Genomic DNA, 26,182 nt, shown 5'->3' on the forward strand with positions numbered 1-26,182 from the left:
CAGGTTTTCCGGCCCCTGGGATTAAATGCATTTTTTCTCCACTGGCTCTCTGCTTGCACATAGCAGCTCCCGTAGCAGCTCCTTTTCTCTGCTCCTAGGGCAGCTCCACTTCACTCCCCACCCTAATGATAATAATAATGCTGCAGATTTATATAGAGCTTTTCAGGACACCCAAAGATGTTTTACAGTGCTGAAAAATATCAATGATAATAAAAGAAAAAAGAAAAAGAAAAAATGGAAACTAGGGAAATGCCAGTTTGAACAGATGGGTTTTTAACAGTGATTTGAATGTCTTTAGGGAGTCTGCATTTCTGGTGTTGAGTGGGAGGGAGTTCCAGAGGGTTGGGGCAGCGACGTCGAAGGCTCGGTCCCCCAAGTTTCGGTGCTTGGTTCTAGTGATAGGGGTCAGGAGGTTGGAGTCAATAGAGCGAAGTCCGGGTGGGGGAATGGCGGTGGAGGAGGTCAGTGAGATAAGATGCCACAACCATTCATGCATGCAGACAACTCTGTTGCTGTCTCCTGTGAGGGAGAATGGTTGATGTCGATAAATATCCTGAGCTAAACAACCCACAATCCCGTCATTATAAAAACAACAGCCAAAAAGATATTACCTGACGAGTCATAGCTCTGGAGATCAACTCTTCAGGTCAAGTCAAATTTAATTAGGGGCTGTCCACATGATTTTAAGCTAATGCAAAGGTGGAGGAAGGACGAGCTGCAGCATGATGCATCTGGTGTGTGCTAGTGGCAGCACTTGACGCAGATCACAGCTTTAGGCCCAGTTCAGACCAGAGATTTGCGATGAGTTGAAACAGGCAAGTGCATTGTTCTGCAATGTTCTGAAAACCTATTCACACCAATTCAACTAGATGAGATGGTGTATCATCTCTATGCAACAACTGTCTGTACTTCTGCTCTGATTTACAGCTTTTCAGGCTTATTTTGTGGCTGAATATAATTTGTAGCTTCTTAAAATATGAATGAGGATAGTGATAGTGAGATACTGGCTACGGCTGCATTTGTAGTAGTGATGAAACGGTGAAAAACAGAAACAAAACTAGCATCAGATGGACTGTATTCATAATAGATATGCCATAATGTTGAAACAGGCGACATGCTTTACGCTCCAAAACCAGAGGCTGGCGATTTGACCAGCTGAGTCACAGGTGACACTATCAGCTGGCTTGAGTCATGCTCAGACCGGCCAGTTCACACAGCAGCAATTTTTCTCTGCAACCTTTTAGAACAATTTCGTCTCTCAAATCACTGGTCTGAACTGGGGTTTAAATGTCTTGCGAAGACAAAAGCCTAAATCAATCTCCAATTACATTGCTTTACTATAATCATGCATGTAGTAGATGCTCATTTCAATCTAGATATTGTCTCCAACTCTCTGCCAGCAGAGGTGGATAATTCCATATATTTCCAATGCAACTAGTTTCAAGGATTTGTAATCCATCCATCATCCATCTCCTCTCCTGTATCCATGCTTTGTGGGGAACAGCTGGGAATGATGTAAGTTTTAGCCCAGATCCGCACATGCTGTCTGCGTGTCTGGCTTTGCTTTCTTCTCTTTCATCTCCCGTTTTTTGAGTCTCCTCTCCCTCTTTTTTATTGTGTTTTAAAAGTTGCAACTACACACACACTGACACACACTGGAGATGAGCTCCTGTCCAGTAAGCTGCCCGTGTCTGTCATACCTAATCCCCCTGCGTTGTTGTCGAGAGGGATCGGTCGTCCCGGCGACCGCTGCCAGCATCGCACCGTAGATGTTACTGTTGTTGTTTTGGATGATGATGTCACTGATGCACACTGGAGGATGAATCCCCATCTGCATGGTGATAAACACTCTCTCTCACACTCACACACGCATCTGCACCGTTTTGTCTGCACCTTTGCTCACGCTGCAACTCAGCCATCTGAGATTAGAGGATTACTCAAAAGTTGCATTCAGTGGGATTTTTAGCACACACAGCAGAATGAGGTTCTTATTAGGATTAGCTAATGGCATTTTAACAGAGATGTGGAGACACACTACACACTGGCTGCTTTCTATATGTGTGTGTGATGTGATGCTTTTATCGCAGAGAAGAGGAGGTGGTGTGATGTCAGCAAAATCAGACACACTGAAAGAGGCAGATCACCGCGCCAGCATCAAGAGAGTGGGACTGATCTGAGGATTTATTTTGCAAAACATTGATTCCTGCTGGAAATAAGTGAAACAGTTTCTCAGTGTGTTGCATATTTTAATAACAGTCGTTTGTTTACACCAAAGAGCTGAATTCATTTGCTGCCTCTCGGCTGTTATGAAATATCCACCTCTTGTGACTTCCTGCTACATCACCGTCATCGAGATATTGATTTGACTGTAGACACGTTGTCATTTTATCAAAGTAATCAGAATCCTAATCAACCTAAGCACCCGCATTCATCCTCGGTCTGTCTTTATCTTCAGTTTGATCTTTTAATTTGATCTGATTTCTCTTTAAATATGAACCAAAAAATCAAAATGAATCAGCGACAATCAGCATAGTATTGATATTAGAGTGTTGCATGCACGTAAAGCTGAAAATATTAGTTGACTGATAGATTAGACAATTGACGGAAAATACTTTCTTTTGTATTTTGTATTTTTACACAATAATTATGAATGTTGTTTTTTCATTTAAGTCATTTTCCAAGCAAAACTCTTAGAGTGACTGGTTTCAGCTTCTCAAATGTGTGGACATGTTGTGTTGTGACACGTGTTGTTGGCGTTAAATATCACAATAAGGCCCCGATCACACAGAAAGCGTGAGGCGCACCACACTGTCTTTTTTTTTTTTTTTTTTTTTTTAATTGAATGCCACTAGTGAAAAAACGCTTGGTGCGACTTTTTATTGTTGCCAGGCAACCACGGACTCACCGCCTTATTCTGATCTTCCTGTGTAGTCAGTCAGATTGTAATCAGTATCTAGCTCCTAAAATGTTGAGGCAGAGGGCACTTGCTGTAGCTCTGGTTGAGGGTGAGAGGCTGTCAGTAAATAGTTTGTTGGGCACAGGGAAACAGAGATCTGTGTGGGTACATGAGACTCTAAAAAAGAGGGAGGATCACTGGAAGTACCACCAGTTGGTCCAGGAGCTTCGCGTCCATGATGGATGTTTCCAGGCATATTTTAGGATGACTCAGGGGCAGTTTGAAAACGTGCTGTCTATCGTCGGGCCGTATAGCTCTGGGTATCCAGCAACTGCTACCACCAGTTTTTCCTCCATTGTTGCTGTGACCACCACAGAAGGCCCGCCTCTCAAGTCATCCAATTGGACAATGGGAAAAAAGATGACGAAAGAAAGATGATGAAAAAGAGATGACGTCGGGCGTTTTTTCAGCTTTGAGTTTAAGTTTAACTCGAGGAGTTCAAACATTCAAAAACACCAGGCACTTAGAGAAGAGAAACACGAGGCACGTCACAACACAAACACCACGGGCAAAAAGCTTCATTCTCAAAACAATTATATGAAATAAAATATGAACAAACCTTGTGCTCTTATCAGCCAGCCTAAACCTTGAGTCTCATTGTGAAGATGTATTTGCTGTACACAACATTTGTTTGGTTTCTCTCCTACAACTGGCAGCAGACGCTTCATAACAGCACCTGCTTTTACAATCTAACTAACAATAAGAGCAAATTATATGGCTATAATTAAGCATGGCGAAGGTCGTTTACACCATCACTACTTTTGCAACAGCAGCAGTGTTATCTATGCATCATGACTGCAAAAGATCTGTAAACTCCAGCAAAGTAAATGTGAATATTCCTCCTCTGTCAGGCGCAGGGTTTTGTTGTCTGGTTTTTGAGCGGGAAAATCTGTTAAAGTCAGACATATTTAAATCTCTCTGGTCATAATGTGCAATGAAAGCAATTCCCTCTAACACTGTATCCTAACTGGATGCCACACAACTGAGCGACAAAATTAGTTTGCAATGTTTTCTATTGGACCGTTCTGACTGGACGCCAGCAACACAGTGCTGCCTTTTTATTCTGAACTTCTGTCAGACACCTTGTTCCTATTTATTCCTGTTGTTCACTTTGAAAGCGCCGCAGTGGACAAGGTGCGGCTGATTTATGAAGCTGAAATGAGGAGTGAGTTGAGGAAAGCCTAAATACGGTGGCAGCTGGCTGAACAAAGTTTGCCAGGAAGCTGAGAGTTTCTGGCAAACGACCATCAGTAATAACAACCTACTTACTGTTGGTTATATTTTATATCATTTTCAGTAAATATTACAATTTAAAATGTGCTTACTGTTTAAAAAGTGCAAACACAGGAAGATAGCAGCCACGTCTCCAGTCTGATCTGGAGTGCACGGCTGATAAGTGTGTGGTCTGTTTACATGACTTAATAAACCTAAAAATTAAATAATATTTGACCAGAATATTGAAATCTTTCAGGACACATGGACCAGCACCAATTTTTCACTTACAGTAGCACTGGTCCACCCTGCGTTATTGCCTCTGTTTCACACTAAACAAGTGCTGAGGTCGACAGTAGACTCCATGATCACACCACACATGCCAAACCCCGGCGGCACAACCTTTATATTTGCAGCATATCATGCCTGAGAAGAGTTCAGAGCCCCAGCGAGTGAAGAGTGTTTGACACAGAGGTTTGGAGAAATCCTTTTCTATGAAGACTGATGGATTCACCCTCCCTTCTTTCTGTCGTACGCTACAAAGTGTGTTGTCAGCCTTTGGTGCTGCTTTAACAACGGAGCTTGCAGTTGAGGGAAAGGATTTGTTTAAGCAACATTTAAATGAACAAACATCCCCAACAGTGGATTAGAGAGGCACGTTTGGCTTGAGGAAATTGTTTGTGGGTTTTATTCCATCGTAATCAAAACTCTGTTCATATCAGATTGGTTGTGTTAATGAAGTGGAACGCATCTTGGATTGACAGAAGAAGTAAATTGGATATCCACAACTTGGCAGTTGGCAAATGTGGAGTTATGCTTGACATGTGAAGAGATACTGTACACAAGGAGGATCAACATTCGTTGTTGATTTTAAGAAATTGAGCAACATCTCGGATCATTTGGCAACTGTCTGATTTGTGTATCCATGCTGGAGGTGGATAACAACAGAGCTGTTGGCACCTTCGCCTGATCAGTTCATGTCTGTCTTTCCTCTTGGAGCTGTCAAAGAAGGATAAAGTCAAATATTAAGAAGATACAGACTGACGTGATCTGTCCTTGGATCTTGTTTTGTTTGTACATCCCACACTCTCAGTCTGTATCTTTTCATCTTACACTGCAGAATTCACACGTTATTGTGTTAAGGATTGCACAACGAGGGCTGCTAACATATTTCAGCCAGGATGATGCACAGTGTGAGACGAGGGGCGGGTGATAAGCCAATATTCGCATTGAGAGTGCAACATCCCAGAGGGAAGTGGTTCTGGAGCGCCTGCCTCTACCCTACATTCCTACACTGCTTGGCTTTGGAGGCTGATGGATGAATAGCTGTGAGGGCTCAGGAGATGGAGGGATAGATGGAGAATGAACTGAAGACGATGATGGAGGGCAGGGGTTGGATCAGAATATTATGTCTGGAGAGTAAAAAGATGAAATATGATCATGGAAAGGTAAAATTGGGATGCAGAGCGCTGGAGGGCAGAAAGGAAAGGATTGTGGAGGGATTTAGCGAACGCAGGATAAGGAGGGGAAAAAATCTGGATCAGGAGATAGTGATGATTAGTTTGTCTTTTCATCAGAACCCAATGTGGCACGAGCACTTTTTGAAAGGAGAGCGCATTTGTAGGAGGCTTCTTCATTTGACAGTTTTCCATTTCTGCAAAAAAATAAAAAGAGAGAGAGAGAAAGAGGCGAACAAGCAGACGCTCATCCGTGCGTTATCACAAGGTCATCTTTGTGGGCTGAGGCCGCTGTGTTTTTCTTTGTGAAAAATCAAAGCGATGCGCGCAGGAATAGATAAGACAGATTCCATTTTGACTTTCAGTCACAGTGAGGCTGATTGGATTTTACACACAGAAAAAAAAACATCTTGGCACCAGACAAAAAAAAAAAAAAGTTTCATCGCTGCCACTGCATACCATGACTGTACACAAACACCCAGCCTCACCCGAGGGTGACTTATAAGGCCTGGTATGCCTTCAAGGACCGCCAGCCTCCAGTAGTATCAGTGAAAACTATGTAACATAACACAGCATGTGAGCTGAACCTACACACAGGAAATGAGAGATTCCAAGGCTTTATTGTTTTCTTCACCCTCACCCCCAAAACGAAGCCAAAGAGGTTAGAAAAACACACGGTCACAAGCAGGAAAAATACACCAAGATTTTATGTTTCCAGGTATCGGGATTAGATAACAGGGCACTCAATAACAGAGTGATGATTGGCCGTGGGAGGGGATGTCGGGACGGGCTCGACATTGATCAGCTGATTGATTGATGGTCGCAGGAGAAAGCTCAGCTCCCTGGCATTGATCGGCAGAACCGTTTATCATTGACGTCCGATCCTGTAACTTGATTGTACATTCAAAGCGGCCATCGTTTTGGGTGTTTTTACCAGCAGACAATGAAAGAAGATCAATCTTGTGCTTCTTAGCAGTGGATGGTGCAGCATTGTTACATGGAGCGGTCTCTGTGGAGCCGGGGGGCTTGTAACCAAGGAGAGAACAGAAGAATGGTAAAGAAGAGAGGAGAAAATCAGAGGTGTTAGAGCAGGTAGAGTACACAAGAGGAAAAAGAGGAGAGGGTGAGGAGCAGAGGAGCATATGGTGTCCTTGCAGGTTTATTTTTAGGATGCTTCTCCTACTGGGTGATGAGGAGGAAGCAGTGGACTCTTTTTCCACCCTGTTCCTTTTTCTTTTGCTCCTCCCGTGTCACTCTCGCACTCTCCATTAAGTTTACTGGGCTTAGTTGGCATGCCGCTTGATGTGTTTCCAAAGCTCTGTTAAAGCTGCTGAAATAATAATGACTACAAAAGAAACTGGCAAAAACGAGTATGTGGGTGACTGTTTATCTAGAGAGAAGTCAAAGGATGAAATGGAGAAACCATCTTTGTTTGCTTGATTTACTTGATGATATTTCCTGCTCGCCGTCCGCAGGCAGTAACATATTTTACAGCCAGCCCTACCCCAGAGTGAAGAGTAATTCCTCCTTGTTGTCCAGACATTGAAATTATAGTGTATGTTTTTCCAAATGTTGGAAAGAATGTCCCTTGATGTTTTAGTTTGTCTGGAGAGTGAGGTCTGACTGTCTACTGTCGCACTACACTCATTCAGTCTGTGCATAGTCACAGTCTTTTTAGGGTTTCTTATCAGGTCTTGTGGTCAGTTAGTCTGCCCCCGCATGTTGCTCCATTACTGCAACTGATTTGGTCTAATATTCTGAGTGACAGTCTCATTAGTGTCTCGTTTGTAATGTCAGCTAGGGACTCCTTTCTGTGTGTACTTCTTTGTGGGACATGGCCTGATAAAGTTGAGAGGTGAAGTCCCTGTTTTTGATGTGGCTCCAAATTAGGGCTTGGCCACTGATCAACTTTTATTCCCAGTTACAATTTTGGCTTCCAAACATTATGAAAACAACATAATCGAGACGAAACGTTTATTGTGCTGTATTGTGTTTTGCGAAGATGCTATCGTTTTGTCTTGTTGTGTTCTTTTGCTCATTCCTAAAAGCTCATACTCACTCTCAGCCAGGCTCTGGCATGTTCAGTTCACCTTCAGCCTTTATACTTTTATACATTTTACACAGCATTTATACTTGTGCAGTGGTGTGTCTGCGTCACTCTGCAGTTACACCTCCAAAACACTAGTTGGCGTTGGGGTTTGTGCTATAAAGTTTAGTTGATTCGAAACACACATTAAACATACATTAAACATGGTTTAATAGAGACAATTTCAAACACAAGTACACAAATCAGCTTCATTATAACTCACAGCATTCACAGACAAACACTTGTCTTTATCTGGACACATTTTCCCCACAAATACAACATGCTAACATTATTAGCACAAGCGTATAGCATTTTACAATGTCTATATTAGCTTAGCAGCTAGCCGACTTTTCCTCTACTCATATGAAGCCAGGGACAACAGCAACATCTAACAAAGGTAACGTTACAAAATTCGGCTCCATTACAACTCACAAGGTTCACTGACAAAACAACTGTCTTACACTTAACATATTTTCGAAACAAATTTAAGATGCTAATGTTATTAGCACAAGCCTGTGCCATTTCACATTGCATAAATTAGCCGAGCGACTAGTGGAGATTTCCTCTGCTCATATGAAGCCAGGATAAATCACACACAAGACTAAAAAATACTATTTTTGTGGAGGCTTTATTGTCTTATCTGTGAAATAAAAGTAAAAGCTTACAAAAATAGACAGAAGGTCTGCATCATCACGATGTGCAGTTACATTTCTGGGGAGGTGCACGTCAGGCTACGCTGTACATAAGGCGTAGATTCGATGTAGAGATATAAATCCCACTGAAGAAGATCCGACCCATTTAGAGATAAAGAACTGTGTCGTCGGCATAAAGGAGGATTTGCCTTCTTTGTCGTAAAGTAGTCAAGGTAATTGTCATTGTTTTTAAACCCTCAAAAACTCATTGATTGAAATATTGCTAGAAATAAAAGACTGATAACTAATCGTTCTGTTTTTTGTCTCCCACTCTTGCTCATCAGAAGGATAACCTAGAAAAGTTAAGTGATTGCTCATTCTTTCAAGGTTGTTCGGCTTCTCAGAAAACCTTCCTTCATCTTACAGTGTGTTTTATAAAGATCTTCAATCTTCCCGATGTCCTTCTGTCTCTATCTATGTCCCTCTATCTCCCCGACTCTGCCGCCGGCTCGCTCTATCTCTCCGAGAAAATAATGGGGAGAATCAGATGCTTTTTCTTACCACAGGCGCGGATCTTTATCTTTTACTGGAAGCATGTGTATGTGTGAGTCCTGAGGACGTCCAGCGTGGCTACATTTGGGCAGGCGGTAGGAACAGTATTGATGGTTGGGTTACTGTAAGTAGAAGAGTTTGTGGGAGGACACAGGCGGTAAAACAGCACAGAAAGCTACACACACACACACATTTCAAGGGTGCTGGAAGAACTCACTACCTTGTAGGCAGTTTATCTCAAGGATGCAGTGTTGTCAGTTGACATTACGTGATGTAACACTGTGATATGATACGATGCAATATAATACATCAGTATAGGGCATGACATGATCCAGTCCAGGAATATGATGAATTCACTTAATGTAATATAATATAAACCACAACAGACAGATATATGGTTTACAATATACAGCACAGTGCATAGCTCTGAGATGATAATACATAAAGCTCCATATGTTCAAGGAGCAGCAGGGTTTTTTTTTCCCCCCTGGCTCTGCTTCTCAGGAGTTGTACAGGCTGTCTTGACTCCTAACCTGTGATTGGTGGATGTTTTTGGAGCTGTTCATAGGCTGACAGGACAGGTGCAGACACTGCTCAGGGATGGAAAAAATACTGCCACCTTCTCTGCTTCTTTTTCCAGTAAAAATATGAATACTGTTCCCAGGAAAAGACACCAGAATTTAACGTCCATCAAAGATAAGGCAGGCGGCGCAGGTCAAGTGGTCTTTAGATCATCTACTAATGAAACTAAATGTGATTTTAAATAAGGATAGTGCTTTAATAATACAGAAAATCTCTTTTGTTAGAGACTCATTTAAGCATGGTAAACAAGATTCTTCTTGATGTACTGTTTGTTTGCCTCTACCTACATCTGTGTACATGTGCTGGTGCATTTAACTGCCCCCATTGGTGTATTTATCCCTTTTTCCAGGCACCTCTGTCATGGTTGACCAAAAAATCAACTGCTGCGACGTTTTTTGTGACAGTCAAATATGGGGAAATCATAAATCAGGGCTTTTGTCGGAGGCAGTGCAGAACCTCAGCGGCCAATCATTATCATGTTTTCTTGGCATGCCCCAAAATACAACCATATTGGCAAGAGATTGCAGCTGAGATTCATAAGATAATTGGGATGGATTTAGTCTAGTCTGTCACGGTATACTCAGGAAAAATACCTGAAACATTCCCAAAGATACTTTTGGCAAGTAGCAGGAAAGCTATAACTCACAAATGGTTGCAAGTTGATCCTCCACCACTGGCCCAATGGCTGGGGATTATAAATGAAATATACTGTATTGAAAGACTTACTTTATTTTAAGACTTGAGATGGAAAAATGTACAAAACATTGGGAGAAATGGATTGTGTACAGATGCCGTTGAAAAGATGTGACACTATATGCCTGAATATAAATCAAAAATATACTGGGATTTGACCTCGTAATATATTCATTTAATTTATAAGAGTTATATGATACAATATCAATTGAGCTGACTTGAGCTGTAAAGAAATGTGTAGTGTTTTCAGAGGCAGAAACATTTTGAGCAGAAATCCACTGCCTTTCTCAGCAAACCTAACTCCCATTGAGATTGAAAATGTCCTACAAGAGAGACCTGGCCGAGGTAGCAGCCGATCAAAACACATTAAAATGCAATAAATACAACATATTAATACAAAAGTCCACAATAAAACAACAACTATTCAAACATCGTGACCTCTCAAGAAAAACAAGCACATGTCTATGTCACCACATTCTTTATGATGCCTTTAAATTCATCAGTGTATATTAGTGTTTCTGAATTTAGATCTTTTTGAAAATTGTTCCATAAATTATTTCTGTTATTTGAGTCTGTGTTTGTCCTTTTTTGCTTCTCCAAGTATCACTACAGTAACAGCATGTATAGAGGTGCATCAAAATCTAAGCAGCGACGGTCTTGACTGAAGTGTTTAACAGTGTTGCAGTTGCAATATGTGGCTCTGTTTTTTCTGTCTGTGCGTTGACAGTGTGTTGACAGTGTCCTCTTTATCGTTACCAGATATGAAGCTGTTTAACATCATGTTAAAAGATAGACATGTGGCGTGAAAACTGTCAGTTGCGCAAGTCTCGCAGACAATTTGTGAGAGTTGGCAGCCCGACACAACATATTTTCTGCACCCAGTTATGTGCACCGGTGCATGTAGAGCTGAGAATTATGTGCACAGCTCAGATTTTATGTGCACCATCGTGCATATACACATGGAGTTTCAAAACCAGGTGAGATTGATAGAAGAATGTGTAAGTGCAGGAAATGGCATTCACACAGTTTAGAGCCCTTTAATTCATTTTGTTCAGCCCTTTTTTGAATTGATTAGAGGCATCAGTACTAAAAAAAAGCCAAGCACCCTGTGTCTGTGTCAGAAAATCTGATGGATTGCTTTACAGAAAGTAAATAAGAAATTACGTTGTGATACAAATTGGGAGCTAAAGTTTTTAGACTTGCCGCGCTGGCAGTTGGTGGCAGGAGGAGGCCTGTTGGTTCTCTATATAGTAAATGACTATAGACTGCTGCTTTATGGTGCAAATCTGGAGCTTGAGATTTCAGACTTCGCAGCACTGGCAGGTTTGACTTGAGTTAAAGATCCATAAGAGGAAAACATATTCCACTGTGTAAGCTCTTTACTTAAGCTAAAGCTGCCAATAACAGGGAGGAGGGAGTATCAGAAATCTTTTTTTATGGCAGAAGACCACCGAGTTTATGGGAAATATAAGATTTGGGTAATATTAGCTGTGACAATAGCACAGATGTGAGATAAATGCTACTATGTGTCCTGATCATACGCTAGTGTTTGAATCTGCTGCAGCACCTTTAATACCCTCCTTATTGTGTGAGAAATATCTTTGGTGGTTACACACCAAGTTAGTTTAATTTCCAACTATGAATGCCACTTTTGAGAGTGATAAGAAATTCAAATAATTGCTTTCACACTTTTACAAAGAAAATGAAATAAAGAGAAAGAAAGCTGAGATATCACCATGCGTTCCTGCCCACCAGGCTGCCACTAGAAATAGACGGCCGCCTACTGACAGCAGCATCAACTTCCACGTGGGCGGTCATACTCTCTTCCGCCCCCACACATGAATACACACACGCACACACTTACACTCTCAGAAGCACACACAAATGGTGCACCTGGGGAGGCTTGGCCTCCCACTAGTCAGTCAGATGCTTTCATAACCTCATACCCATAATACTTAGCAACCAGAAAGTGTAAACAGATCGGCCTTGTTATCAGTCTTCAAGGAATGCACTTTGCATCTTTAGTGATGATTCTGTGCTGAAAGGATGAACAGGCCGTGTTATTACCAGTGTTATACATAATGTAGGGAACATTTGTAGACTCTTTAAGGATGCTGCGGCACACTGGTGACCCGCTGAGCCATTTGTTACTGTTTAAATCATTATAGGAAAATGTGTTTGCTACAAACCCAGAGAGTCACTCGTAACCTCTGTACATTCAGACCTCAGGCTAAAAACTCTGTGACACATCCACAAAGGCAGCATTTGTCTGTAAATATCAGATTTGTAGTCAGCATCCTGGAAGAAAGTCTCACCCAACAATGCTTCTTCTGATCCAGTCGTAAAAGCGAGGAGGGGTTTTGGCAACTGTTTTAAAGCAATGAACATTTTCTTTTTCTCCACTCATAAATAGAAAATAACCTGAAATGGTTGCATTTTCCGAAGAAAACTTGTGTGGTCTCTGCTGAAATTTTGCAGTTGAAGCATTTGAAAGCGCGAAAGTCGACATTTTTGTCGAGGTGACAGTTGAAATAAACACTGAAAGAAGTGGAAATGTCAGCTAAAGTGACCTGAAGTTGAAGTGTCAGTTGAGGTGAAAGTGCTGAAAGGAGTTGAAGATTCTGATTGAGGATTAAATTTCAAGCACTGCGAGGAGTTGAAATGTCAGTCAAAGTGTCGGCGATGAGTTCAGCTGGAAGTGTCAGTGAAGTTATGAAGGAAATTGGTGCCAGTTAAAACTGAAAGATAACGGCCTCGACTCGCATGAGAGCAGTTGGAGTAAATTGTGTATGAACAGTGAAAATTTTTGGAGTGTTTTTTGATGTTGTTGATGTTCAAAGAGACCTGCAACCAGAAATGGTTTGAAGTGTCAGTGGAAGTGCAGCCATTGAAAAGAGAAACACCAGTTGAAAGGAAAGCAATGAATGCAGTTAAAATTGAGCCGATGAAGTGTAACCACTGAAAGCAGTTGAGTTGTCAATTGAAGAGTATGAGATGAAAGGAGTGGTAGAGTAAAAGATGAAAGCAGGTGAAATGCCAGTTGACGTGTCTGTGGTGAAAGTAGGTAAAATTTCAGCTGACGTGGAGCTGAACAGTTGAAACCAATTGAAACTTCTTTCAGTGCTTCCATTTTAACTGCTTGTTTTCCTTTTTCAGTATTCATTATTCGACTGCCACTTCAACTTTATAGTGAGCATTGAGAAGAGAAATGTCAGATGGCAGCTGTGGAAAAGCAGTAGACATTTTCCCTTTTCACCAAGAAGATGGAACAAAGAAGTAACAAGCCAGGCATTTGTTAAAGTTGAGGATTTATTGGTTGGTGAATCATCACTTGTTTTGCTAAACTTAGCGGAGAGTTTTTATGACCTAAGGAGGGTCCAGGGTGGTGCTTTACAAAGTATGTTACTCAGACCACATTAAAAGAGGAGCATTATTGACATTGACATTTATCAGATCTCTATTAGATTCTTCTGGCCTTTCGGGTTTTGTAGGTTTATTGAAAATTCTGTTAGCATTGCCTCTCTGTCTCGTTCACCGCTACAAGCTCAGTTTAGAAAGTTTCCTCCAGCATTTTTGTGGTGAAGAAACATTACTATTCACTGTTTGCTGTGTCCATGGACACAGCTGCAGAAGTGTGCGCCAACCATTGCATGCGCATGCATTATTAATGATTAATGATCACAATGAAAATGTACACACATCCCCATCTCGCTTGCAGGTGCTGCACAGAGATAAACATGACAAGAATAAAGGATGTCCTTTCCTTGGCAACATTTTTCCCTCCTTTCTGCAGGTTTATTTACCTGGAGTCCACAGGAACGGCCAATATTTGGATCCCTGGCAGTGTTCCACGCACAGAATTTCACTCTGTAGCAGCCTCTGTAAATAAATAATTACTCCAGTGTACATATGTTGCTCCCATCAGCCGGGGTTTTGTTCTCTGACAAGCTTGTGAGAATTAAGTGTAATAGATTCAGCAGCACAAGTGTTGCTCAACCAATATCAACAGCCTAGAGCGAGGGGAACAGAGGCAGAGAGGGGGCAGGCAAACAGTGGAGTGGTAGAAGAAGAGGGGAGGAAGGAGAGCAAGTGGAACAACAGACTGTTCTCTATAACATAGTGTTGCTCACTGGATGTGTCGGCAGCATGGTGGTCCTTTAGGACCTCTGGCAGACAGTAACTTTAAACTGTATTTTCAGATTTAGAAAACGTACCAAAAATTACAAGTATGTGGATATTACTATAGACATTCATAAGGACAGCAGCAGATCATGAATTCACTCATGCCGATTATGACCTAATAATGCTTTACCATGCAGGCGACGCGCCATATTTTTACCTACATAATGCGACATTTTCAGGCTGCAACTATCTGTTATTTATATTACTAGCCCTTTTTAAATAGGAATTGTGCAAATTTGCGGGGAAAGCCCAATCAGTCTTTTTTCAGCATTGGCAGTATAAAAACTAAATCAGGGAGTGCAGCAAAATGCCGCCTACCTACTTTTGTTTATACAGAATGCGCCTTTTTCAGGGCAATGGGGGCGTGAGCAAGTAACAAAACGTGTAGCTCGGCGTGTGACATAAACAGTGACGTGGGAGGGAAGCCACGGCTGGTCAGTCCTTCGGCGATTCTCTCATAAGTCGGCTCGTTCTTCACCACTCCCGTCATCTGACGGTTAATAGCCTCTTTGCGAGGGCAAGGAGGGCGTGCAATTCCTTGTCTCCTCAGTTGCTCATCCTTACAGTGTCTGTCAGGTTTGTGTTTCCCTCTTGCTACTAGCTGCTCGCTAATTCCTGCTATCAGCTGTTACCTGTTTATCCACCGCCAGTGGCTCGCACGTGCAGCGTCATCAACAGCTCCTCCCACAAGTCATCAACAGCCCCTCCCACAAGTCATCAACAGCCCCTCCTGTTGCGGAAGGCCGCGTCGGTCTGTTTAAACTAAAAAGGTTCGGTTCCACCAATATGTCTACCCTATGAGGCGGAAAACTGGGCACCTCAGATCAACTCGCCAATCTGGCTCTGTGTGTCTAAACGCTCACAGCTTGCCGGCAAAACGGCCCAACCAATTTTTAGAAAATAGTGAAACATGCCTTGTGTAATTTCTCAAAGCCCAAGGTGATGTCTTTAAATGGTATGTCGTATCATTAAAACAGTCCAAAATGAAAATGTCAAAGTTACTCAGTTTATTATCACGTATGACAAAGAAAACATCAAATTCTGACTTTTAAGAAGCTTGAAATGTTTAAAACATCACTAGAGCAGTTATTTGATTATCAAAACACTTATTTCATTGCTATCCCAGTTGACACTGGGCGAGAGGCGGGGTACACCCTGGACAGGTTGCCAGACTATCAGACAACCATTCACAACTACGGCCAATTTAGAGTCACCAATTAACCTGCATGTCTTGGGACTGTGGGAGGAAAAGTCCGCACAGAAGGGCTCCCCCACCCTGGGTTCAAACCAGGAGCCCCCTTGCTCTTAGATGCCATTATCAAAACAGTTGCCAATTAATTTTCAGTCAATTAATTAGCACATTGCACATATTTCTCATGTTCGACAACATCCCTATTTGTTCATAGTCTCAATGAGTGAAAGGAAAACGTAAAAACTCTTCTCAGAAAGAAAAGGAACGCACTTATTTCTTAAAATGTCAAACTGTTAAATTCATACAGCAGCTTATTTAAATTTTTAGGTATTATTCTATATCACAGTTATATGACATTTGATTTACTTGATTACTTTGTGCTCTCTATACTCAACTGAAGATGTGACATTTGTTTAATACATCTATACAGTCTGTGGGTTTCTAAATGAAGTATATATGAATATAATCATAATTTAACCACATAACACCAGATATTATCGGGGACCCACTCAAATGAGCACCTACTGCTCCCAAGGACTCGTTACATTGAAAATCTATCAACATCAATAAATCAAATGTTGTTTTCTGGCTTAATTTGTCACAGAAACTGGATTTACTTGACTGCTCATCAATGCTGACTGAATGTTGGTGCCACATGTAATCCTGGCTGCAAACACAGTATCTACCAACAACATTTTAATCTCAAATTGCGACTGCAGTAAACCAGAGGAAGGAAAGGAAAGGTATTTTAGCTCCAACTTGATTCCTGGAACTTCACATGTGGAAACCTCGGTGTTCATATTTGTATTACTGAAAGCTGATGTGGGTAAATGCACCTCATGGCACACTGTGTGTTTCTGTTTTGTCCTGTGAGGGTATGTTGGAAGCGGAGAGAGTGTAAAAGTGAAGCGAGCAGAATGCAGCCATTGTACTTTGGCTGCATTCTTCACAATGGTCACTCTGTCAAGTCAGGCACACAGCTCCAGTCTGACAGCCAGCAGAGCTCAGTGTGCCCAGGGCCCTCTGAGCCAGGCACTGAACCACTGGACTGAGATTCTCTGGCAGCTTGTCAGTACGGCACGGCACTCCTGGATGGCCGGTGCTCTCACTGCTGCCTTTGTGGACTCTGTTCTTTTCCTTCTCACTTCACATATCTGCGGCTTCCTTCAGAGTGAAGGTTGTTCTGATTTCTGATGATGTAGCGGCTCAGACAAACAACAGTGTCAGTATTGTGAACTTCACCTCGGCTAGTGGTTAACAGCTGATTTCCTTCTTTTTCCTGCTCTCCACTGTTGAGCTCTCAGCCAGTGTCAGGGACGGTACAATGCCTAAGAGCAGGGTCACCAGCTTACTATGTATTTTATCTTCTCGAAAACCAGTGCCATTTCTTGTATAAAAGCTGGTGAAGAGCTGTCTTAGATCAGGTGTGACTCATTCTCTTCAGTGTCAGCGAGGTTCTGCATCAACAGCACTTTGACACAAATTAATTTTATTGACTAAAATAAGATTGTTTCCTCTCTGCATCACACACATTCATCAACTCCATGCGTGGTTATATTGAAGCTAGTGTGATATTCTTCCCTTCATCAGTTATTCCCAGCCAGGGGTACTTGGACCCCTGTGGGTACTCTTGCAGTGCCAGGGGGTACATGAAAGGATTGTGTAGCAGCTCAAAAAATATGGAGAAGTAGATTAAATAGCTAAAAGTAATGGATAAATATTTTAAAAACCCAGCTTCTGACACTCCAAGTGGTAGTAGAACAAATGTAAACTTGACCAAACCAACCTAATGTTGAGCCTCCACACTTGCTGTGCCTTGTTATTGCTATGCAACCACCCCATCATGTCCTTACACTAACCTTCCCATGTGATCAGTCTACCCTGTATTTATATTTTATGTCACAGTAATTAGTTTCTAGTTCCTAAAATGTTGAGGCAGAGGGTGCTTGCTGTAGCTCTGGTTGAGGGTGAGAGGCTGTCAGCAAATAGTTTGTTGGGCACAGGGAAACAGAGATCTGTGTGAGTACATGAGACCCTTAAAAAAAAGGGTGGATCATGGGGAGCACCACCAGTTGGTCCAGGAGCTTCTCCTCAGTGATGGCTGTTTGTACAGGCATTTTTAGAATGACTGATTTTAGGATGACAAGGCAGTTCGACAACCTGCTGTCTATTGTCGGGCCGTGTAGCTCTGAGTATGCAGCAATCACTCCCACCAGTTTCTCCTCCATTGTTTACAACTGTAAACTTGCTGTCGCGACCACCACAGAAGACCCGCCTCTCAAATCATCCGATTGGACAATGGGAAAACACATGACAAACAAAGGAGATGATGCGGGGCGTTTTTCCGCTCTAGGATGAAGTTTCTTCAACTTGAGGAGTTCGGAGTCTCTCTCTGTATGATCGGGACCTTAGTGCGCCTCGCCTCGTCTTGCATTTATGAGGTAGACCTTGTCAGGGATGCATCAGGACACAGCAGCTTTTACTCTACAAAACATATATGGTCAGATGCGTCCCAGACCACCTCTGCAAGTGGTTTGAGTGATTGGATCTCAGTTTGTCATGGTGGTCGTTTACAAGTGTGCTGTCTACTTTGTGGAAATACCAGGTATGAGCAGGGCCATTGACGATTGAACTGTATGAAGAAATAATTACAAACATACACTTTTATATAAGTAACAGTGTAAAACCATCCAGTTTAAAAACAGTTCAAACCTGGAACATGATGGGTGGTGCTGAAGAAGGTGCTCTTACATCCATCTCACAGGGCTGTGAGGGAATAAGCCAACAAAAAAGGTTAACCTTTTACCTGCTGCCCAAAAAGGTTTTAATTGCATTTTCAGGAATGTTAAAATTGCATTTAACCCCTTTTTGCATTTACTTTACCGCACAGCGCAAGTTTTTCCAAGACCTTTCCTGAAAGTGCAGTGTCAGCCACCCAGGGAGTTGTGGGAGCTGAACAATGGGAAACATTCGAGGTCCTTTGGGACAAAGAGAGTGCTTATGCTTGCGTAGACTTGGACAGCACAACAACAGCAATGAGATAACAGCAGTAACACTCACAGCTGTGTTTTCTACAGAAAGGGTGGAGGAGTTAGAAATGGCCAGCCTCTACTGGGCATCCTCGTGTGTTCAATTGGAGGTTGTTATAGCTTTATTTGTGGGCTTTTGCTGGTTCAAGATGTTGATATGGTGTTAACGTTGCAGGGGTTGTTGTGTTTTTCGAAAGCTTTCCTGACTGGAGAGGAAAAATTGGTCCCTTGATAGCGCTGGTAATTTGTCTACACTGGACAAAAAAAGAGTGATAATGAACATCCGGAAGCTGGGGGAACACTTACATAAGGGTTCAAAGATTAGAGAAGCTAACAAGAGGACAGCCTCGGTGACCCAGTGCTTGTAGCTGACGTCAGATGTCATGTATTGAGTGAACCACAGGCGCTTAGTTAAACAGTAAGGAAGCAGAGAGGGTTACAGTCCCCTGGAGGCCTGCACTGACAACCTGAGCTATTATTGCAATTGAACAGCAGTGTCCAGGGCCCCATATCTGATTTGTGGGCCGGTACGTGTTTGTCTCTGTGTGTTTATGTCTGAAACCCAGTATTCCCATGTCACATGTGCCTCCAGCCAGCAGATCGGCTGTAGCAGCAGTGGCATGTGCAGGGAGCCGGTAAATTATAGCGAAAGAGCAGGTAGAGGTTTCTGGTTTCTAATCACAACCCCTGTTTACTTTACTGCAACCCTGTGGGGAAAGACAGAGAGAGGTACTTCTGATTATAAATCTCCAGTGACTCTCCTCCTCCACCTCTTCCACTAAATCTTTCCTTCTTTATTTTTCTGTTTTTTCTTCTTCTTCGCCCTGGCTACACTATCTCATTAGCAGCAACCTTGACCTTCCCCGAGGAGAGAGTTGGCAAGACTGCTGCTGCCACTATGATCATTGCCCACTTAACATGGAAACAAAAAAACTTTAAAATAATTTAGAAGTACTGGAATTTTGTTTTCTTGGATCAAGTGTAGCTTTTATGCTTTAAATAGTTGTTTGGAATGCGTTGTTTTTTATGCTAAATTCTTGCTCTAACCAGCGGATGGCACAGATGAGAGTGATGAATCACAGTATGGTAAAAATGTCCTACATCTCTTCTTCTCTCACAAACAAAAATACCGTCACCCTCAGTGGGTTATCGCACAAACCCTGCACAGCTTTGTAACGTATTTCATCTCCTGGCATTGTTTTCTTAGTCTGTATCCTGCTGTTAAGGCCCTCTCTTTCTATTTTCTACTTTATGTTTTGGAGCTGAGATACAGCCACTGACAGGAGGGTGATGTTACAAATGCCACGGTCAAAGGTTACAGTTGTATAATTCATCATCTCCATCTTTTGTGGTTGTGGGAACATTAGAACATCTCACAAGATAACAAATAGTCCCAAACCTTATCGTTTTCCTTGCCTCAGTTTTTCCCCCTCTCTTTATCGTCCTGTTTTCGCCCAACTTTTCCTCGTGCAGCTATCACTCCAAACACCCTTTCTCCTCAGTTTACCTCACCTTTTTTATCTCCGTAATTATCTACTCTTTCGAGTCTTTGTCTCCCACTCATCTCTTCCTCCCTCCCTCCCGTAACTTTTTCTCTCGCCTTCATCTCGCCTCTTTTCTCCTCTTGTACACTCTCCCCTCACATTACCTCTTTGTCTCTTTCATCCTTCGCTGTCTGCCTCATACCGTCTCCCGTCTCTCTCCACTCTCTACCATCCCCTGCGTAGGCTCTGTATATACCGTCCAGCTGATAATTAGCCAGCCAGTGCAAACCTCCTCGGCTTTGTTTGTGGCCCCAGGGCCAACAGGACGTCCCTGTCTACCACAGCGTGACTTACATAAGCAGCTGAAACAACAACAACAATAACACTGACCTCAAATGGCCCCAGGAGAAAGAAAGACTGAATCAAGATTGAGGGATAGAACAAGGCAGAGATGGAAAAAGACAGTCTTTCCCTTTACTCATACAGCTGATGTGACCAGAGCATCTGTAGTATCAGAGCTGGTACAGCTCTCATGTGCTTGTACTGCATTAACCTGTGCATGAAGAACTCTAATAGCATAATAGCATGTGCTTAAGCGTCGTACTTTGTTACCGTTTCATGCTGTTATTGTATAAAATTTGCTTATATTTCCATATTTAATTTGTTATCCTGATGTTTTAATGATACTGGAACGAATTATGGATCCAGTCATGCAGGGCTCCTTGGCGCTTGCGACAGCTGTAGGCATTGTGTTTTCAGGTTTTCTGTCCTTCCAATTTCTGTAAACTTGATATCTGGAGAATGCCTTGAGCGAATTTCCTCAAACTTTGCACAAACATCAACGATGAACTGATTAGATTTTGAGTCAAAGTTAAAGCTGAGCTTGAAAAACATGTTTTTGGCCATAACTTAAGGATTCGCATGCTAATAAAAGTGTCCAATAATATAAAATCAAAGGATGAAATTTTGCGACGCACCTCGCATTTCTGAGCTCTATGTGCCTGCTGTTTTTGCTGGAGTGCTCTGAACTCCTTGAGTTGAATTTGTAGGAAAAGCGCCCCATGTCATCTCTGCTTTTTTACCATTGTCCAATTGGATGCTTTTAGAGGCGGGCCTTCTGTAGTGGTTAAGACAACGATTTCATAGTTGATAAACAATGGAGGAGAAACTGGTGGTAGTGGTTGCTGGATACCCAGAGCTGTACGGTCCGACGATGGACAGCAGTTTGTCGAACTGCCTCTGAGTCATCCTAAAATATGCCTGGAAATGGGCACGATCAAGGTGAAGCTCCTAGACCAACTGGTGGTACTCCCCATGATCCACCCTCTTTTTTAGGGTCTCATGTACCCACACTGATCACCGTCTCCCTGTTCCCAATAAACTATTTACTGACAGCCTCTCACCCTCAACCAGAGCTACAGCAATATGCATGTAGCTACTTCCATGTTTCAGATGATACGTCATGTTTGTAGTCGACCAGTGAAGATGAGTTTACATATCACCTTGGGTTCGTCTTTCACCTTCTCAAAATGATCCCACACTTTGGATTTCCTGCCCAACATGTTATTAACTAGCCTGTGGAATAACCGCAGGTACCAGCCCTGGAAATTAACCTGACTCCTGTCTGACCGCTGAGCGTGGACACTTCTGTGTCTGTCCTTTCAAATTGAATTCCCACATGGTCCACTCATATAGGTTTTGATTTATTTAGATAAGGCGCAGCTCCTAATAGAGTTTCACATTTGTTTGTTTGTTTTGTTTTGTCTGCGACTAAATGACCAAAGAAATCCTGCCAACTAATGACCTTTCTGGTCGATCTAATGTTTGGTCAACTATTCGGGGCAGCCCTTGTAATCACACACGTTCTTCAGGAAATGCTTCAGTAGTTGAATGTGTTGACAGTCCTTCGCACCAACAATACATCTACCATAAGAAAAAACCCACCAGTCGGCACAGACCCTGGTCACATTTGTCTGCAATAATTGCACCAACGTCTGTACTACAATTAATTAGACAATTATATTATGATGTTTACAACTGCTTCACCGAGCACTGTTACTGCGATGCTCACACTGCCATCAGAGGAAGGCCTGATGAAGGATCCTCAGTTGCAGGGGAGTGACCCTGTTTCCTCCACAAGTGATTCCTAATTCACTGAGCCCTTTCTCTCTCTTCTCTTTATCGCCTCTCTCTTCTGTGCCTCTCTTTATTTGCTATAAACTTTATCTCCAGACACTTGTTCAATATTATAAGCTTGCATAAATTTTGCCTCAGTTTCTGTACTTTTACTAGATATGTACTCTCATTGAAAAATAAAATTGGCTCAAGAGTGAGGAGTCAAGCTTTTTCAGCAAAACTCTGGATATAAATGTAGTCTGTGTGTCCTTTTAAACCCATGCAATGGAAGCCTTTACATCAACCTTAAAAAGACTCACTGACATTTATACAGTCAAATATCCACCACAAGGTTCCAATTAGACCATTCCTCTGTAGTGGTCTGGTGCGTAAATTCTTAAGCATTATACTGTACCTGCTAAGAAGTGATCTGAATCACCGTCTGTATCTGCTGATGCGTTATTCATGTGACAGATTTGCAGCAGATAAGTGCCTCACTTTACTAGGAATTGCAATGAATAAGTGATGCTCTTTTTCATTCCTGTCGAGTCTCTCGGTGTGATAAGAAAGAGAGAAAGAGGTAAAACTGAAAAGAGACTGCAGCGGGGAGAGCATCGGAGGGACAACCTTGAAACAGAGAATTGTACATGCGAAACATCTGACCTGTCCAACTCCAGACTCTTATTAAAAAAGTCTTTAAATTTATAATTTTAACACCAAGATATCACTCTTTGCCAAAACATTTAATTCATGAAAGGGCGGATGAGGGCCTCCTTTGAAGTGCATTTATTTTGAGACATTAGATGTCTCCTTGGAATCAGATAAATAGCTTCCCACAGACAACCAGTGTGCTATTATAAATAATACATAAGACACAGCAGCCTAACCCTAATTGTACACCCATGAGTTTCTCAACAATGATGATGCGTTTCTTCATGGGTTGGATTGGACATGTTGGCAACACATCAGAGAGGAAGAGTGGTTTTTGCTGTTGTTTTGGTTACCAGTGACGTAGGTTGAAGAACTTGAATGGGACTCGGAGGGGTGGATTTAAATCCCAAATATCCAAACCTAATACAGTTGGGATTGGGTTGGGGCTTGGCTGCCGGCCACAGAGGGCTTCTGAGTCAAAAGGTCAACCCAGTGTAGTCCTCGGCTTACCACAGCTCGAGGCTAATTACAGAGCACAGGGTTTCTGTGCTCTGCGAGGGGGAGTGTGTATATGAATGTGTACATGTGTACGAGCCTGTGTAATACGTCCCATCAGTGGCTGTGGCTCGCTACATAATCCACTCATGAGGTGCATAAATATTGGATTATCCAGCTCATACACACACATTCACATATGTTTGGATCCATTTTATAGCAAGGACCATACATGGGCTGTTTTATTGTCTAACCATGAACTAACCCGAAACTTTTTCCCTCAAGGACTGTTTATTTAAATCAGCCAGTGCAAAACTTGGCTTTATTTTGAAGGAACCGCACTGGCACTGCCAACCAGAACAGGTGCAACTTGTGAGAGATATAAAATGCTGCAAACACATTTACTGTTGAGCACAGCGATGACAGACAGCTCTCTCTTTTTCTTCCCACCCCTCCTTCTCTCTTTCTGTTTCTAGGTAACGATTTGTTCCTGGTGGCGGTCCACGAGCTTGGCCACGCGCTGGGCCTCGAACACTCCAACGACCCCACGGCCATCATGGCTCCTTTCTACCAGTACATGGACACTGACAACTTCAAACTGCCCATGGACGACCTGCTGGGCATCCAGAAGATATATGGTAAGGCCTCCTGGCTTCATTTAGATGTGAGTCTGATTCATGGTAGTTCTGATGAGCGTTGCTCAACAGATATAAAACAGTCACAGTAGTTCTCAATTTATGCTTCAGCCAAAGATTTCAAAGTCTCAGGTTTTTATTTTTTTATTTTCCAAGTGTATTTCTTTTGCATTAAGTGAAGCGTAATCTGCACAGACAGCTGCATATGTGTGTTTTAACTTGTGACGGTTTGAGATAGAAGTTTCATTTTATTTTATTTGTTTTGTTTTTGTTTTAATTTGTTTAGTTTAGGTTCGTGTTGTCTTTCTAGGGTACCAGCCAAGTCTCTATCCTGGCATGTAACAGTAAAGGTTTAGTTAGTTGTTTTTATTTTCTGTTTGTTTTAAACCCAAAACCTCAGAAAGGATGTACTTCACCAAGGAACATTCATCCTATATTGAGTGACAGCACAAAAATAACAACAGCCTCCTGGCTTCATCTAGGTATGAGCCTGAGTTTTTAAATCTAAGGTTTTTTTCGTGCTCCAAGTTCATTTGCGTTTCATGAAGCATAATCTGCACAGACAGCTGAAAGCCACTCAGATATCCAGCCGTATGTGTGTGTTTTAACTTATTAACCATACCTACATTGATCGACCTGCTCCCAGTCTATCAGGAGGGGCAGATTCCCCTCACTCGCTAAGAATGGCTGGGAAATACAATAAATGAGTCAATATGTACAAATACTGTCGATTTCCTCCGGTGGCACTGACATGAAAAACATTTAGGCTCAGTGAATGTCTGCTGTCAGTCAACCTGGTGAAGGCAGTTTGGCTGGCTGCTGTCGTCTTAGCTCCAAAGGAGCCGTTGCTGACAGATGGCTGCTCCAGAGACAGAGATGCTGAATGATGGTCAGAGTTAAAATTGCTGTCTCCATGGTGACAATAGTAATCCTACCAATCACATTGCTCAACAACATATGTGACTTAAAATTCTCCAGGTGTGCGACATGAAAGAAAAGTTTAGAGCAACAAAAAAAAATTTTGTCAAAAAGAAAGCGACACCCATCACTGCTATAAGTCAGGATTTACAGAGCAGGTATCAGTCCAGTTAAGGTCTGGCCAAAATTATACTTAACACCAAAAATAAAAACTTAGATTCAGCCTGGGCCCAAGCCTGAAGTAAGGCACAGATACTCATTACTGGTATTACTAGGAATGAGCAATATATATTGATAGTATGTCAATACTGTGATATCAGACTAGATATTGTCTTAGATTTTGAATATAGTCATATCGTAAATGTTTTCCTCTCCTCTTTTTAAAAACTCCATTACAGTAAAGCAGTGTTTTTTAGTGAACATACCACGCTGCTCTAGCTGTTCTCTTATTTGCCTTTACCCACTCAGTCATTATATTCACATTTCTGATTATCAAAAATCTCATTGTATAACTATTTTGTGAAAGCACCAATAGTCACCCCCACCACATCGCCGTGATCAAAAGGTATTTGGTCAGGAATATGATTTTTCCCATGTCTCCCAGCCCTATTTTCTGTGCTATTTGAACCCAGTCATAGCATACGATCACTGTGATGAACCAGTTAAAGCAGAGATCTGAGACTGAGACCTAGATTTAAGTTCACAGGAGGTGAGCGTGTCACCATCGCAGCACCTACACATTCCTCATTGACACACATTTGCAGCTGTCAGATGACTGCTGTGCTTTGTCTGCTCATAAAGCTGATGTAGCTCTGAGGAGGGTGTATCAGAAGTGTAAAATCCAATTTGACAGTAAGGGATTTATGTAAGCATCAGTGTAGTCGTCATTTTTACACTCTCAGAGTTGAATTAATGGTACATCAGGGTGGATGTTGCTGGGACCGTAATCTAGACATGTGCTCTTTTGTTTGATTTTTTTTCTTGTGGAGGAACCCATCGTTTTTAGACCCATGAATTTTTACGTTCACATTGTCGTCTCAACCTCAGTTTGACATGCAAGTTCAAAAACAACTTGGTGGGGAGTGACAGCATTGTCCCGTACAGCTGTCGAGGCTGTAAACCAGTCACACTCTGCTGAGATGACTCTGGTCTGTCACATGAATGGCTGCACACACACACACACACACACACACACACACACACACACAAAAGAACCTGCCATCTGCTTACATGGTCAGGGCACGTCCCTCTGGGAGTGACAGACCTGGGCAAGCGATCAAATCTCTCCTCATCCCTCTCGCGTTTAACTCC

General features: G+C 42.2%; 1 protein-coding gene across 2 annotated transcripts in view; it reads left to right on the forward strand.

Moving 5' to 3' along the window:
- Positions 1–26,182, forward strand: part of mmp16a (matrix metallopeptidase 16a (membrane-inserted)) — a 96,473-nt gene that overhangs the window by 36,659 nt on the left and 33,632 nt on the right. For both annotated transcript variants that reach the window (XM_033639030.2, XM_033639032.2), the window contains one exon: positions 23,795–23,956. In XM_033639030.2, the coding sequence (XP_033494921.1) occupies positions 23,795–23,956 (162 nt within the window). The remainder of the gene's footprint in view (positions 1–23,794; positions 23,957–26,182) is intronic.

This window comes from Epinephelus lanceolatus, chromosome 20, assembly GCF_041903045.1.
Source record: "Epinephelus lanceolatus isolate andai-2023 chromosome 20, ASM4190304v1, whole genome shotgun sequence".
Taxonomy (NCBI): Eukaryota; Metazoa; Chordata; class Actinopteri; order Perciformes; family Serranidae; genus Epinephelus; species Epinephelus lanceolatus.